The 16585-nt window shown below is 38.3% G+C and overlaps 1 protein-coding gene across 1 annotated transcript; it reads left to right on the plus strand.

Annotated features, from left to right (window-relative positions):
* Positions 1 to 8451: 8451 nt before the first annotated feature.
* mkrn4 (makorin, ring finger protein, 4) lies at positions 8452 to 16566 on the plus strand. Its single transcript, XM_061903502.1, has 8 exons — positions 8452 to 8661; positions 9465 to 9593; positions 9680 to 9912; positions 9987 to 10048; positions 10170 to 10426; positions 10500 to 10607; positions 15539 to 15638; positions 15708 to 16566. The coding sequence occupies exons 1-8, from the start codon at positions 8531 to 8533 to the stop codon at positions 15870 to 15872; spliced, it is 1185 nt and encodes a 394-aa protein (XP_061759486.1). The 5' UTR covers positions 8452 to 8530; the 3' UTR covers positions 15873 to 16566.
* Positions 16567 to 16585: the final 19 nt, after the last annotated feature.

The following is a 16585-nucleotide window of genomic DNA, read 5'->3' on the forward strand; positions in this document are numbered from 1 at the left end:
AAGAAATAGATGGGCGGCAAACTCCGTAGCTTGCTAGTTTGTTTGCGCTGGCTTTTGGAGACTCTTATTTTGTTAGCGCAGGCGCGATGGAGCGGCACTTTTATTGTGAAGACAGGAACTGTGCGATCAGTCTTCAGGCATATGACGGGAAGTACGGTTTAAATAAAAAGTGTCTTTTTTTCCTTTACACTTTTGATTGATTGGTTGATTGATTGAAACTTTTATTAGTAGATTGAACAGTCCAGTACATATTCCGTACAGTTCACCACTAAATGGTAACACCCCAATACGTTTTTCAACATGTCGGGTTCTACGTGGATGGTCACGTGACCACCTGGCTCTGTTTGATTGGTCCAACGTCACCAGTGACTGCATGTGATTGGTGAAACGCAAGCATGCGTAGATCCTACTTTGAATGCGTGTCCGACAAAATCAAAACAAACAAAGCGTGCATTAACAGATCGATTAAAAAAAAGTAGCGAGTAGCGACCTGATTGCAGATAAGTGGAGCGGAGTAAAAGTAGCTTTTCTTCTCTATAAATATACTCAAGTAAAAGTAAAAGTATGTTGCATAAAAACTACTCTTAGAAGTACAATTGATCCCAAAAGTTACTCAAGTAGATGTAATGGAGTAAATGTAGCGCGTTACTACCCACCTCTGATGATTAAGCTCAAACAGAGGTTGAAAGACATAGATTTATTGTAGTTTTGATTTTTTAAATTAAAAAAGTGCCAAATAAAAATCATGTCTATAGTTTTTATGTCACAAACGAAATACAAGATTTTCTGGGGTGCTAATTCTAAATTCAGGCCACACCCCTACATTCTTGACCCGGAAGTGACATTGCATTATTGCCTATCAGGGCTGCATGGTAAGTAACTTAATAATATAGTTTTTAAATAAATGCGTTTCAAAGTCTGAAAATCAGTGTGTATCTTTAAAAATGGTCAAACACTACATATCTTCAATTACGTAAACGTTTTAAGCTTTTATTCAACATTGTGTTTTTTAGGAACGTGTAACTCTTCAAATGTGTGTTTTATTAGCCATATGCTTGCTAGCATTATTTAATTATGGTCAAAATGAGCTAAAATTGTCACACAGGAAACACATGATAACGTTTTAGGGCTGACATGATAATTTCGGTAGTGACGAAATGAAATGCAAAGTAGTTTAATCCTAGCATATAAGCATGATTTTAATGTACTGTTGGTTTCTATCTGTAATTGTGTAGTTCAGAGAGAGAGAGAATCAAGACACTAACATGCTAAAACAAAATAAAAAAAGTCAAAAAGAAAGGTTGAGAGAACAAGAAGAAACGGTGAAGGCTGACTCAGTTAACACCAATGATATTTGAAGAAATAATAAATGAAGCTGAGATAGGCACCAGCGCCCTCCGCGACCCCAAAGGGAATAAGTGGTAGAATGGATGGATGGATAATAAAAGAAAGGAAGAAGGAAAGTTTAAAGTCATCAACGATTTATTGGCCAGGTAGCAAAGGAAGGCTAACCCTAAACCTGGAGGTCATAAACTGTGTTTACACTGCAAGCCAAAGTGGACAAAGTCAGATTTTTTTTTAGATATGATTTTTTTTTTTTTTTTTTTACAGCTGACTGTTTAAATTATAAGTAACATTTGATCTTTATCAGACTCCAGTATATGCGCACAGGCCCAAATGTGGCGCCAATGTGGCCTTGATGTCACAGGCGCAGTTCGATAAGGGAAAACAAAGGAAGTTGACTGGATTTTGTAAATAATCAATCAATCAATCAATCATTGTTTATTTATATAGCCCTAAATCACAAGTGTCTCAAAGGGCTGCACAAAACTCTACGACATCCTCGGAAGAACCCACATAAGGGCAAGGAAAACTCACACCCAGTGGGACATCAGTGACAATGATGACTATGAGAACCTTGGAGAGGACCACATATGTGGGCAACCCCCCCCCCCCCCCCCTCCACTAGTAAATAATAAATAAACAAGGAAGTCGCTACTAAAGGAGAAAACTTGGCCGCCACAGATCAGCTTTATATTAGGTTTGTTGTGTAGAGGAAGTCGTCAGATGGTGGAAAACAACCGAAGGAGGAGGAAGAAGAGATCGTGCTGCGCACACGAATGACGTAGCTCAACCAAAGATGATGTAAAAGTCGCAAACAGGTTGCTTTGCCGTTTATACTGCAGTCACATTTGAAAAGATCCGATTCAAAACAGATTTGGACTACCTCCTGATGTAAATGGATTATACAGCCCAATATTATACGAAAATATTAGATTTGAAGCACTTTAGAGCGTTTCGACTGGCAATAATTATCCAAACGAATTTGGAGCCAAAGTAATGCACACTGGTTTTCAGAAGGCTGACAGTAATATGCCTGCGAGAGGCAATGATGAGAGGTATAGCAGATTAGTCTCGCCTAATAAGTGGCTGGCTAGCTTCTGTAGACAACAGGGACTAACGTATATTGATAATTGGCCCTCCTTCTGGGGCAAACCTGGCTTGCTGATGAGAGACGGCCTTCACCCTAACCGGGAAGGCGCTATCATCTTGGCTAGGAACATAGATTTCTCGTTGAGTCACATTTGACTAACTGCACTAGAGCAAGCCCGGTCATAGGCAATTACAGAGCCTGCTAGTCAGGGTGAGGAGTGAGTTAAGTTAGAACTAGCCAGCGCCAGGCTGGATAATCCATGCACACATAGCAATTTTTTTAGAATAATACACAACTCACATAATGTTTTTTCTGCTATGACTGTGCCAGAGTTGGACATGCGTTCTACTGAGGTGGCAAAGTATGAAGCGTTCAGTTTATCGCAGCACCAAGCAAACAATCTGAAAATACCAGTCATATCAATTCCTAGATATAGTCGTAGTTTTTCTAAGTGCACTTTGCATAATAAACGCAACATTATTAATATTGATACTACGGATAATTTGATCAAAAACTCTTTAAAACAGCCCCCTACCTATAATATGGGCTTTTTACACAAATTGTCTCCCAAAACGTTATTAGTTAATGATGTTATCAGTGACAACACTCTTAACGTGATCGGTCTCAGCGAAACCTGGCTTAAACCAGACAACTTTTTTGCGCTAAATGAGGCTTTTCCTCCTAACTATACGAATGCGCATATTGCCCGTCCCCTTAAAAGGGGTGAGGGGGTCGCACTAATATATAACGAAAACTTTAACCTTAGTCCTAACCTAAATAATAAATATAAATCTTTTGAGGTGCTCACTATGAGGTCATCCTCTCCTTAAAAGACCTAACCTCGATTCTGACTTAGTGGTAAACTACCGACCGGTGTCTCACGTCCCATTTATATCAAAAATCCTCAAAAAAATTGTTGCAGAGCAGCTAAATGAACACTTAGCATCCAACAATCTATGTGAAACCTTGGGTGGTGAGCTACGTCATTTGTCTGCGCCGGAAAGACGCAGTTGCAAGTGGAAAAGGATACTTCATCACAACCGATTTCTGTTTCTATTTAAGATGACAGAATTTTCCGTGCATGACTTGTTAATCATGCGCATATCAGAATCAGAATCAGATTAGTTTTTTTATTGCCATTGTTTGAGGACGAGTTCACAAACTAGGAATTTTTCTTGGTGCAATTGTGCCTAATAAAACACATATAACACAGATTAGGTAATAAAATGAGCTGTAACTGAGCTATCAGATCTTGTTGTTCTTGTGCCTGATGACCGAGGGGATAAAACTGTTCAGGTGGTGGGTCTGGATGGGCTGTAGTCTCCTGCCTGAGGTGTGAAGTTTGTGTGTGTCATATGCATAATAGGCTATATGTAATATATGAATGTATATTTTGATTCTGAAGAAATAGCAATTGTTGAAGACCAGAATTGACACCGTTGCGCATTTGCTTACATGTGAGTTGAAAATTAAAGCTCTCATAGATCCATGCTGATGTCCGTGTCTCCTCTACTTAACAGCCATAGACAGATTACAACCCTCCCAAATATATTACACTACATACATCCATTCATACATTCCATCCATCCATTTTCGACCGCTTGTCCCTTTCGGGGTCACTGTTGGTGCTGGAGCCTATCTCTGCTGCATTTGGGCGGAAGGCCGCATTCACCCTGGTAAGGTCGCCACCTCATCGCAGAGCCAACAAACATAGACAGACACTCACATTAACACACTAGGGCCAATTTAGTGTTGCCATTATATTACCTTAGTTTACTTTCACATGAAAAAAACCCACACATTTTTAAGGTGTTGCGACGTATATTTTGTTTTGTAGTAGTAGCGACTTCCTCCCAGTCAACATATTTTGTTTTTACTATATCAAAGTGTGCATGCAAGACTCAGTTTTTTTCAGATCTGATTTTTTCCAGCTGATGTGTACGCTGCAAGTAAAATTTGATTTTTATCAGAATCCAATGTGAAAGCCGATAGGCAGCAATGTGGCCACACTTGCATGTGCCCTTTGATAAAGTGAAATTAAAGGAAGTCGCTAATACTGCAAAATAAAATAACATCTTAGAAATGTGTCATTTTTTTACGTGAAAATAAATTAAAGTAATATAATGTATGAATGGATGTATACAGTGTTATATAGTTGGGAGGATCTATATGAGCTTTATTTGTCAACTCACATGTAAGCAAATGCGCAACGGTGTCGATTCCGGTCTTTCTACAATCGCTATTTTTTCTGAATGAAAATACATATTCATATACTACATGTAGCCTATTATTTGCTCACTATTGACAAGTGACGCACTGGAAATTCAGTCATCTTAATCAGAAACCAAAACCGGGTGTTGTGATGAAATATACATTTCCGCTTGCGACTGCGTTTTTCCGGCGCACACAGGTGTCGTTGCTTGCCCAAACCTGATAAAAAAAACTCACATTCAGGTCAGAAGTCACATTTAAGAAAATCACATTCTAATCGGATTCAGGACTACCTCCTGATATGGCCTGAATCTCATGCCTACAAATCAGATTTGAAGCATTTAGGAGTGTGTAGACAGGCAAAAAAAAAGGAATCTGTCACTCGAGGGCAAAAAAAACTGATTTGGTGTGCAGTATAAACGGGGCCGAGTGACATTGGGGCCACATTTATTTTTGTGCGTATTTACACTGGAGTCAGATAAAAATCACATTTTACTTGCAGTGTAAACAGTCAGCTGGAAAAAATCAGATCTAAAAAAAAAAAAGTCTGATTTAGGCCACTTTGGCCTGCAGTGTCAGCCTATCCTCAGGTGCATGTCTTTGAAGGTGGGAGGGGCCTATATCCCCTTTGGTGTGTTTTTGGAGGTGGGGGAGGAAGCTGGAGTACCCAGAGAGAAGAGAACACACACAGTCATAGGGAGAACATGCAAACCCCGCACAGAAAGACCCAGAGCTCGAGAATGGAACCTAGGACCTTTTCCCTGTGAAGGCACAAACGCTGCATCACCGTGCTGCCGCTGAATACTGAACCCACATGGGTACTTATTGTCAACTGATATTAACAGTTTTCTCCAAAAATAAATAATTTTATGTACCACGAAACATAAGTGTTGGCAACATTTCCAACATCAAGCATGTTATAAGTTAATATTAGGCAATAAAGTTGAGGGACTATGATACAACTTTGGAGGTCACTACCGAAACATGTGAAGTTACTACCTAAACTCTTGATGTTTCCAAAGAAAAGGAAGTATATTGACTTGAGTTGAATTTAGTTTGAGTTTATTTGGAACATGCAAGCATACAACATGATACATCACAATTTCCAGTTTCTCTTTTCAACATGTTCGAAAAGGAGTAGGAAGAAGCAGAGCTTATTTAACCCTACCCCTTTTCTTTTACATAACAGTTGCTAAAACTTTTGTTCACTACCTGTTCTCAATGTATTCACAATATACTCCATAAGTAATCCCAATGAAAATAAATAAATAAATAATTGGTGAAGTAAGTTTTATTCCATATGATGAGATAAGTAAGATTATTTTGAGAATGAAAGAATGAATGGGTGAATAAAATCAGAATGTTTATCATGGTTCTTCTTTTTTGTACTTTGTAAACACTTTAAGTTTGAAGAGTTTCTTGAAGTGGATGACATTAGTACATTGTTTGATTGTTTTGCTTAATCCATTCCATAATTTAATTCCACATACTGATATACTGAAGGTCTTAAGTGTTGTACGTGTACAAATGTTTTAAATTACATTTTTCTATAAGATTGTATTTCTCCTCTTTTGTTGAGAAGAATTGTTGTATATTCTTGGGAGGCAGGTTACAGTTTGCTTTGTGTGTAATTTCAGCTGTTTGCAATTCCACTATGTCGTGGAATGTAACACTGTTAGTGAATGAAGTCTACTTTTGTAATTATTTCCCCATATTTCTACACAGTAACTCAGATATGACTTATCAACTAAAATATGATGACACTGATTGGTTAAATGTATGTTCAATTTCATACATTAATAACTATGAAATCAATTTGATCATTTCATTTTAAAAAGAAAGATTGCATGTCGATTTTGAACAATTTCATTAGTAAGAAGTAGAGAAATGTGTTCAAAATGTCATTTTTTATGGGTTTTATTATGAAAAACTTTAATTACATTAAAAAATAATCTTTACACAAGGTAAGTAAGAATGATTTTGACAGAGTAACAATGTTTTATATAAGTTGACTGTGCTTTTTATAGAAATGTGTACTTCTATTATTGTAAAATATAATATATATAAGGGACAAAGTTTTGAAAACAAAAATTACAATTTTTTTTAATATTTCCAACTTCACTTTGAACCAATTCGGTAGAATGGCCCAGGCACAAGTGTGAATTGTAACTAAAATGTGTTGTTGTTGTTGTTTTTAAAGGCCTACTGAAATTAGATTTTCTTATTTAAACGGGGATAGCAGGTCCATTCTATGTGTCATACTTGATCATTTCGCGATATTACCATATTTTTGCTGAAAGGATTTAGTATAGAATATCCACGATAAAGTTCGCAACTTTCGGTGCGAAGAGAAATGCCCTGCCTCTACCGGAAGTCGCAGACGATGATTTCACATGTTGATGGCTCCTCACATATTCACATTGTTTTTAATGGGAGCCTCCAACAAAAAGTGCTATTCGGACCGAGAAAACAACAATTTCCCCATTAATTTGAGCGAGGATGAAAGATTTGTGTTTGAAGATATTGATAGCGACGGACTAGAAAAAAAAAAAAAAAAAAAAAGCGATTGCATTGGGACGGATTCCGAGGTTTTTAGACACATTTACGGTTAATTCTGGGAAATCCCTTATCTTTCTATTGTGTTGCTAGTGTTTTAGTGAGTTAAATAGTACCTGATAAATAAAGTTGAGGGACTATCTTGACGCCAATGTCTCAGGGGAGTCGACGGCAGCTATGGACGGCACAAGCTCAGCTTTTCTCCGGTAAAAACTGACTTTTTAACCACAATTTTCTCACTGAAACCTGCTGGTTGACATTTGGTAGGGATCCATGTTCTCTCGACCGCGCTCTGATCCATAGGAAAGTTTCACCTCCAGGAATTTTAAAGAAGGAATCACCGTGTGTTTGTGTGGCTAAAGGCTAAAGCTTCCAGACTCCATCTTTCTACTGTGACTTCTCCAATATTAATTGAACAAATTGCAAAAGATTCAGCAACACAGATGTCCAAAATACTGTGTAATTATTCCGTTAACGCAGATGACTTTTAGCTGTGTGTGTGCACAGCGCTCACACTTCCTAAAAACCTGTGACGTCTTGCGTACACGTCATCATTACACAACGTTTCGAAGAGGAAACTCCCGGGAAATTTAAAATTGTAATTTAGTAAACTAAAAAGGCCGTATTGGCATGTGTTGCAATGTTAATATTTCATCATTGATATATAAACTATCAGACTGCGTGGTGGGTAGTGGAAGTTTGGATAGCACACACTTGTGTATTCCTTTGAATATTTATGGGAAAGTCTCACCGAATGCTATTTTCCCATGGTTCAAGTTTGTATCCAGGGCATTTTTCTTATTTTTGAACGTTTTAATTATCATCATTGAATTACTCAAATTACAGTCAATTGCGTTCACACATTTTATCTACGAGGGACGCAAATGGATAAGGCTCTTAATACGTTTTTCCGTCACGTGATCAAACAAATATTCCATAGGCTGCAACAGAATGAAACAAAGAGATAGTGGACCGGAAGTTGAAACCGACCTCGCTGTCTGTCTTCAAATGTGGATTATTTGCCATATATGTTCACCAAATGTCTCGAAATGATCAACAGACGTTTTGAAAAATGATATCTCGATCAACTTTTTGATTGCACCCACATTTACTCTTAATACAAAGAGTGCTGACATTCCGTTGGTCACGAGGCTCTTGGACTGCACGTCCCAGAGTAGTTTTGAGAGATAAAAGGTCATATGGATAGATTGCAAACGGTGACGATCAAAGAGGACGTCACGTTTCTATTGGCTCGTCGCTACGCCAATTGGCGAAAGCGACCAACTGCCAACTGTTTAAACAGTCGGTTGGGGGAAGCGGTCAGATCGCATGCACAGCAGCAAGAGCAGCACAAACACACACACACGCGCACACGCACACGCACACACACACACACACACCAGACGGGAGGATTCCGCCATGGATCGCTCGTCCTCAAACCGTAGCGGGGCTATCTGCAGGTAAGCAACATTTATCGCCTTTTTTAGGCTAAAGCAATACATGTTATTTTACCAAAATCGAGAAGCAACCATTTTAAACCGCACCATCGCTGAAGTGGATTTCTGTTTCCAAACGGAAACCAAAAAGTTGAGTCTTTGGTTCGTCAACATCATGTTGAGTGGGCTTAACCGTCAGCACGGAAATCAGACAATGAAGAGTTTTAATTGTTTTTCTTAGGTGTTGTGTCCAACTTGTAATGTTTGGGTGATTAAAAATCTCGTCTAACTCTTGTGTCGAGTAGGAGTCGCCTTAAAATCAAAACTTTGACTTGTTTTAAAGGTTGGTCGTTGCTAACATGTAGCCGCAGCCAAAGAGTGAGATTAGGATTTCCGAGGGTCATTGAATAAACCAACCTCGGTATAAGGGAGTAGATGGTGTTTGCTTCGAAGCGGGAAAAGTTCAGTTACACTCTGGTAGCCATTTTCCTCCAAAACATGGCTTAGTTTTCCCACAATAAAGTCACCCAGTTTCTTTATGTCTAAACGTGGGTGGTGAATTCCAAAGCGGCAAGATACGTGTTGGATTCGTTAAGTTTCAACATGCAGTAACAGAGCTGATATACAGATTTTATTTGTGTAACCACGATTGAAAATTAATTGAATGCTAAGCTTTTGCCTATCTTTGTGTAAAACGTTCATTTCGGATGGCCAGGGAGTAATAACACTGCTTATTCTTAATCAATGTTGCTAATGGCACATGTCGAGATCTGTTTTGATATGTCCCCCCCCCCCCCCCCCCCCCCCACCTTTTTTTGAATTTGTAGATATTTCATAAATGGTTCATGCCGGTATGGCACAACATGCAACTATCGACACGAGTATCCCACTGCACTGTCATCCCAAATATGTAGGTATTTTCAGAAAGGTGGATGCTGGTATGGTGAACACTGCAGGTAATAAAACAATGCTGTTTGATCAATTGTACCATAAAGAAGAACGTGATGTGCATTTCTGAGTAATGGTTTTGTTTCTTGACAAGGTATATCCACCTGCCTCAACCTGAAAGTCATGGGGATGGTGGCGGTCGAAGAGTAACTGCTCAAACTGTCTCCTCCTCCTCTTCTCCCTCCTCATCCTCTTCCTCATCTTCTATCTCCTCCATGGTCCAACCTCCTGCTGACCGAAGGGGGTCAGTGATGTCTGAGATGACGTCGAGGCGGGAACGCCACACTTCAAACACTGGGAACCTTCAAGCGGAGGAACAATTCCAATGTAATTTGTTGCCATTCAGCATTAAGTGTATCCAGACAGATTTTCACCTCTTCCCTTTTTAAACATTTCTGCAGATGCTTCTTACCAAAGATCACCTAAGAACTCAGAATGGGCATCTGCAAGTGATGGCAAAGAGGTTTGTGTGTGCTTTATTTGTGATTTAAAGTTGACCCCAATAGGTTAGAGTTGATGTTTAAAATCAAAGTTTCGTTGTACTTTTGCAATGACAATAAATACCTACCTACCTATGTTAAAAGTCATTTGGACAGGAGGCCCCAACCAATTCCACTGAAGACGTGGGTGCTGCTGCTGCGGCCTCGAGTTCCAGCAGGACATCAGAGGCTTTCCTCAAGAGTCGAGACGTCATCTGTGGTATTTGCATGGACAAGGTGTATGAAAAGATGGATCCAAGAAACCAGATGTTTGGAATCTTGCCCAACTGTACCCATGCCTTCTGCCTACAATGCATTATGACATGGAGAAAAACGAAGGACCTCGGGCAGGAAGTCGTGAAGTAGGTATTGTAGGTGTACCTTTTTTGAAAAACCCCTTTCACAAGTTTAACAGATTTGTGTTGTCTGCTTTAGAACCTGTCCACAATGCAGGGTGAGATCCCCCTTTTACGTGCCCAACAAATACTGGGTTGAAGGCCAGGCCAAGGAAAGTCTTATAGCTGACTTCAAAGACAAATTCAGGTAAGCTGAAACATTTTGACTCCATGATTGGAAACGAGAGGGCATGTGGCACTGTAAGTCTACCCTCATAAAATAGACAGTTGAGGAAAATGCATAAAGCGTAATGTTATAAGACTTCCTCCTTTATTATTCAAATTTGAACTTTACGGTACATATAAGAATGAAGTTTTGTTGCATTAGCTCGTTGTAGTGCAGGATAAAAGAGCAATAAGGTACAGATATAAATAGATTACGGTACAGATTAATATATTGCACGTTTATGGATGTATGTTATATTGTCTTTATATTCCAGCGAGTTAATCATTTTTTGGGGGGAATTGAGGGGATTATCATGATGCGTTTAAGAGTCTTACGGCCTGAGGGAAGAAACTGTTACAGAACCTGCAGGTTCTTTTGCTGAGGCTGCGGAACCTCTTTCTAGAGTCCAGCAGTGAAAACAGTCTTTGTTTGAGCAAAACAAAGTCAATAGTACATGATAACTTTTAAAAAAATCAAACCCTAATATCTAGGGCTGTACTATAAAAGTACAGCTGTTCTAATGAATTAAAATGTTACTATATTGCCTTTGAAAAATACCGGTACTTATTTTTTAACATACAAAGCTGAGGCGCATGACGTGTCAAAAGGCATACACAGAGCGCATACAAGCCAAAGGAGTGTAGAGAGGAAGAATAGCAAAAAAACAGAATCTACTGGTTAATAAAGAGGGTGCGTGAAGTGCAATGTGGAGGTATTTGGGCTGCAAAACTATCAATAAAGGTTATACGCTTTAAAGGCCTACTGAAATGAGATTTTCTTATTTAAACGGGGATAGCTGGTCCATTCTATGTGTCATACTTGATCATTTCGCGATATTGCCATATTTTTGCTGAAAGGATTTAGTAAAGATCATCCACGATAAAGTTCGCAACTTTCAGTGCTAAGAGAAATGCCCTGCCTCTACCGGAGGTCGCAGACGATGACGTCACATGTTGATGGCTCCTCACATATTCACATTGTTTTTAATGGGAGCCTCCAACTAAAACTGCTATTCGGACCGAGAAAACGACAATTCCCCCATTAATTTAAGCGAGGATGAAAGATTTGTGTTTGAGGATATTGATAGCGACGGACTAGAAAAAAAAAAAGTTAAAAAAAAACGCGATTGCATTGGGACGGATTCCGATGTTTTTAGGCACATTTACGGTTAATTCTGGGGAATCCGTTATCTTTCTATTGTGTTGCTAGTGTTTAAGTGAGTTAAATAGTACCTGATAGTCGTAGGTGTATGTCCACGGGTGTCTTGACGCCAATGTCTCAGGGAGGTCGACGGCAGCTTTATGGGCGGCACAAGCTCAGCTTTTCTCCGGTAAGAAGCGACTTTTTACCACAATTTTCTCACCAAAACCTGCTGGTTGACATTCCGTCGTGATTCATGTTTGCTTGACTGCGCTCTGATCCATGGTAAAGTTTCACCTCCAGGAATTTTAAAGAAGGAATCACCGTGTGTTTGTGTGGCTAAAGGCTAAAGCTTCCCAACTCCATCTTTCTACAGTGACTTCTCCAATATTAATTGAACAAATTGCAAAAGATTCAGCAACACAGATCTCCAAAATATTGTGTAATAATGCCGTTAAAGCAGACGACTTTTAGCTGTGTGTGTGCGCAGCGCTCATACTTCCTGAAAACCTGTGATGTCTTGTGTACACGTCATCATTACACAACGTTTTCAAGACGAAACTCCCAGGAAATTTAAAATTGTAATTTAGTAAACTAAAAAGGCCTTATTGGCATGTGTTGCAAAGTTTATATATCAATGATGAAATATTAACAATCAGACTGCGTGGTGGGTAGTAGTGGGTTTCATTGGGCCTTTAAAACGTGCTTCGCCCAAGGTTAGCATTACAGTATTGAGGCAAAGGTGGCATCCAGATCTACACGAGTTTAAAGAGTGACAGGTAATATAATTATCTCACGTCCCTGCTGTGCACATACAGATACGTAGACGCATGCACAGATGTTTGGCTTGTTGCCAATCAGCGCAGTCCAAACCGCTCATCAGAATCAGAGATACTTTATTAATCCCTGAGGGGAAATTACAATTTTCAGCACAATCTCATTCAAGATCAGACAAACATTACAGGGGGACAGAACAGGATCGCTGACGGGTCTGCCAACTTCTGGCGCCCCTTACAAAAAGGTGAGATACAGGTAAACAAGTGAAGGGGGAATGGGAGAAAATATTAAAATAAAATAAAATTAAATCAGTCTAAGCCTGGCCCCTGGAGAGGAGGTCCAGACTGAGGCCAAGGGAAATATAACAAATCTTATAGCCATAGTAGACATTTCATCTAAGGTAAATTATTTTGGACAGTCAGGTAAAATGACTGAATTACTTGCTACATGTCTTATCTGTGTAGTTTTAGCCATAGTATAGTTTTTAGTATTATGATTGTATTTTTCTCAAAGCCAAACCAAGAGTGACAACCATGAATCATGAAGCATTTTTGTCAGTAAAGCTTTATATTCTATTTTAACCTAATTGTAGACTACGACAGGCTATATGTATACGTAAAATTGTAAATTTTGTGTATTTAATGTCTATTTTAATCTCCCAAAATGATTTGAGTGCAAGAGAACATGTTTAATGTAGCATAACCAAGCCAGTATGACATTTTTTGTGGTCCGCTATGTTTTGTAATGTATGGCAATACACCGGTGTCAAGACAACTCTACTACTACATTACTCCTTAAAATCTTTTGTGTGCTCAGTCTTCCCGTGTCCATGGACTTATGGTCTGAATTTTTTTACATTAAGAAAAACATAAAAATATCTATCATAGTGATACTAGCCTTGATGTAGACCCCACCAATTTATGGATGCATCCGGTCATTTGCATTTTGTGTACTAACTATGACAATGCTGACACATCAACCGTTATTACACTACTCTTTAAAGGGTCTTACTGACATACTTGTTAATAGTGGTTTATTTTTTGCTGTAATGTAGTTCAATCTACACTCAAATTACTAAGAACTTGTTTCTTCTGTTGTTTCAAGCTAGCTTAGCTATTAGCATTCCTTTTCCTGGCTTGCCCCTTGCGTTTGTTTAGCCTCGTCCTAATATTTGATAAACTGCATTTCCAAGTATCGTTATTTGCGTGTTCACCTACTTTTGTAGACACCGGTGTCAGTTGAAATTTCCAACTGGGAAATAAAAAGTTTCGACTTTCCAGTAGGGCTGTGAATTTTTAGGCCCCATTTGATTCTTGGGGGTAACTATTCAATTAAAAAAAAGAAACAAACACACGAACATGGCATTTATCGATGCTGGCAAAGTTAGTAATTTTTTTATTTTAACTTGCAGTGTATCTGGAAAGTATTCACAGCTTTTCACTCTTTTCCCCGTTTTATGTTGCAGCCTTACCAAAAGGGATTAAATCCAGTTTTGTCCTCAAAAATAGGTTTGCCAAGCTTGTGGCATTGTCGTCAAAAAGACTTGAGAAAACCCACAAAACATTTTACGATGACATTATGGGGTTTTGTGTGTCGAATTTTGAGGGGAAACAATATTTCTTTTTGCGAAAAGGCTCTAACCCAGTGGTTCTCAAACTTCTTTCAGTGATGTACCCCCTGTGAACATTGTTTTAATTCAAGTACCCCCTAATCAGAGCAAAGCATTTTTGGTTGAAATAAAGAAGTAATATACAGCACTATGTCATCAGTTTCTGGTTTATTAAATTGTATAACAGAGCAAAATATTGCTCATTTGTAGTGGTCTTTCTTTAATTATTCAAAAAAAAGATATAGGAATAACTAAAAACTTGTTGAAAAATAAACAAGTGATTAAATTATGAATAAAGATTTCTACATGTAGAAATAATCATCAACTTAAAGTGCTCTCTTTGGGGATTGTAATAGAGATCCATCTTGATTCATGAACTTAATTCTAAACCTTTCTTCACAAAAAAAAATATCTTTAACATCAATATTTGTGGAACATGTCCACAACAAATCTAGCTGTCAACACTGAATATTGCATTGTTGCATTTCTTTTCACAGTTTATGAACTTACATTCATATTTTGTTGAAGTATTATTCAATAAATACATTTGTGAAGGATTTTTGAATTGTTGCTATTTTTAGAATATTTTTAAAACACCTCAGGTACGCCTTGGCATACCTTCAAGTACCCCCAGGGGTACACGTTAAGTGCAGGGGTGCACTTAACTATTCGATGAATTGACCTATTGATTATTTGCCTAGATGTGTCCTTCACAAATAGGTCTGCCATTGATTATTTATAGCTGCAATAAGTGAAGTGATATATATTTTATGTAGCAATTCTCGTCCATCTGCTTACAAGGTAAATAGTTGAGGCTGCTCACAGATTTGACGTCGCATGACACGATCAACCCTGATAAAGCGCTATTAAAACAGGGATATCCGAAGTGTGAGCCAAGAGACTCTTAATAACTGAAATCACAAAGTTTTGCCTTTTTTAAATTACGCTTTTTTTTTTTTTTTTTTTTTTTCAAAATTCAGGATATAAACATTTCAAAGTGTAAAAACCGAACAGCTAATTTATGTTTTCTGTTGGCCCTTTGACATTTTAGCACAGATCAAGCAAGACTGTTTCTTTTGGTGCAGACGTTTGCATTAATATTCTTACTCAACAGATTGAAACTGTTTTTGATTAGATGGTAGATATCAGGACAAAGGCAGTGTGTGAGCAGTCAAATTGTGCCCCCCATAGTCTATGTACTAAGTAAGCACTTAGTTTGGAGGGAATTTTGTTAGCTTGGACTTTGACGATCAACTTTTACAGATGAAATTTAAGAACATTTAACGTGCAAAACAAAACAAAAAACACGCTAATTTTCAATCCTAATTCTTAATCATTTGGATGAATGACCAATGTAAATTAACACTCTCTCTTGTCTTTTTCTTAGTAAGCGTAGCTGCACTTACTATGCACGATACAAATGCTGCCCCTTCAAGTCGGAGTGCCTTTACCGGCATGACAAGTCTGCACGACGTAGCTCATTTCTGGTATGTATCACACAAACCTCGACTAATCATACTTTGGTGAACACGAGTAACATGTATTTTACTGATTAGTGCAACACGGATGATGATGACGATGACGATGATGATGACGACGACGATGACTACGATGGCGTAGACCTGCTCAATTTCTTCATTGCCATGACTCTTCTCAGTGCTGATGATTACGACGACGATGACAGTGACGATTTTTTATTCCTAGACAATTACAGTTACTGAGCTTTTTCCTTTCTTTTTTTCAGTGTCTGAACCACTGAAATAGGTCAGAAAATTGTCACCCCACAGTTGTAATGACACAACTACTCCTGCCCTTGGACAATTAGAACTATTGGGGCAGGCAAGGGTATTCATACACCATGCAGGTTTATGTGAGGTCATACTATATAGCGCCCGATTTCACTGACTTGCTTAAACCAGAGAGGAACTAATCTGATCTGACCTGCTGCAGTAGACAGCAAACAAGAATTGTACGCACATCCTTACTCAAACTAATGTAAGCCGTCTTGTGAGGATGACTAAGGATTAAGTTTCAGCTATGCCCACCGGTTGTTTTTTTATATACAGTATATATCTTTCTGCAGCCACAGTGATTTAAACTTTGACAGATACATTTACTTTCTTTGCCTCTTGTTAGATTAGAGGGCTCAATACTGAGAGAAATAGATATATGGGTATTTTAAAAGTGGTGTGTGAATGGTGTTTTTCTTAAAAATTGTCTAAAGATTTAAAAAAAAAAAATGTACTGGACTCCTTTACGGTTGATGCCAATTAAAGAATTACACTTGAATAAATTACAATGACATTATTCCCTAGTTTTGGCATAACCATTAAGGGCTAACCTTTTTATTTCTTTTAAAACAAGCTGTAATCTGACACTAAAAATAAAATACTTCACATTTTGTCTCACTGAAAACGCGTCATGCTCTTTTTAT

The sequence above is a fragment of the Nerophis ophidion genome, linkage group LG06 (genome assembly GCF_033978795.1).
Source record: "Nerophis ophidion isolate RoL-2023_Sa linkage group LG06, RoL_Noph_v1.0, whole genome shotgun sequence".
NCBI lineage: Eukaryota > Metazoa > Chordata > Actinopteri > Syngnathiformes > Syngnathidae > Nerophis > Nerophis ophidion.

Bases quoted from the DNA above. Each gene is read 5' to 3' on its own strand.
- mkrn4 (XM_061903502.1), top strand. From the start codon at position 8,531: ATGCACAGCAGCAAGAGCAGCACAAACACACACACACGCGCACACGCA. The intron at 9,913-9,986 runs GTAATTTGTTGC...ACATTTCTGCAG, and splicing joins AGCGGAGGAACAATTCCAAT to ATGCTTCTTACCAAAGATCA. The intron at 10,427-10,499 runs GTAGGTATTGTA...TGTCTGCTTTAG, and splicing joins CTCGGGCAGGAAGTCGTGAA to AACCTGTCCACAATGCAGGG.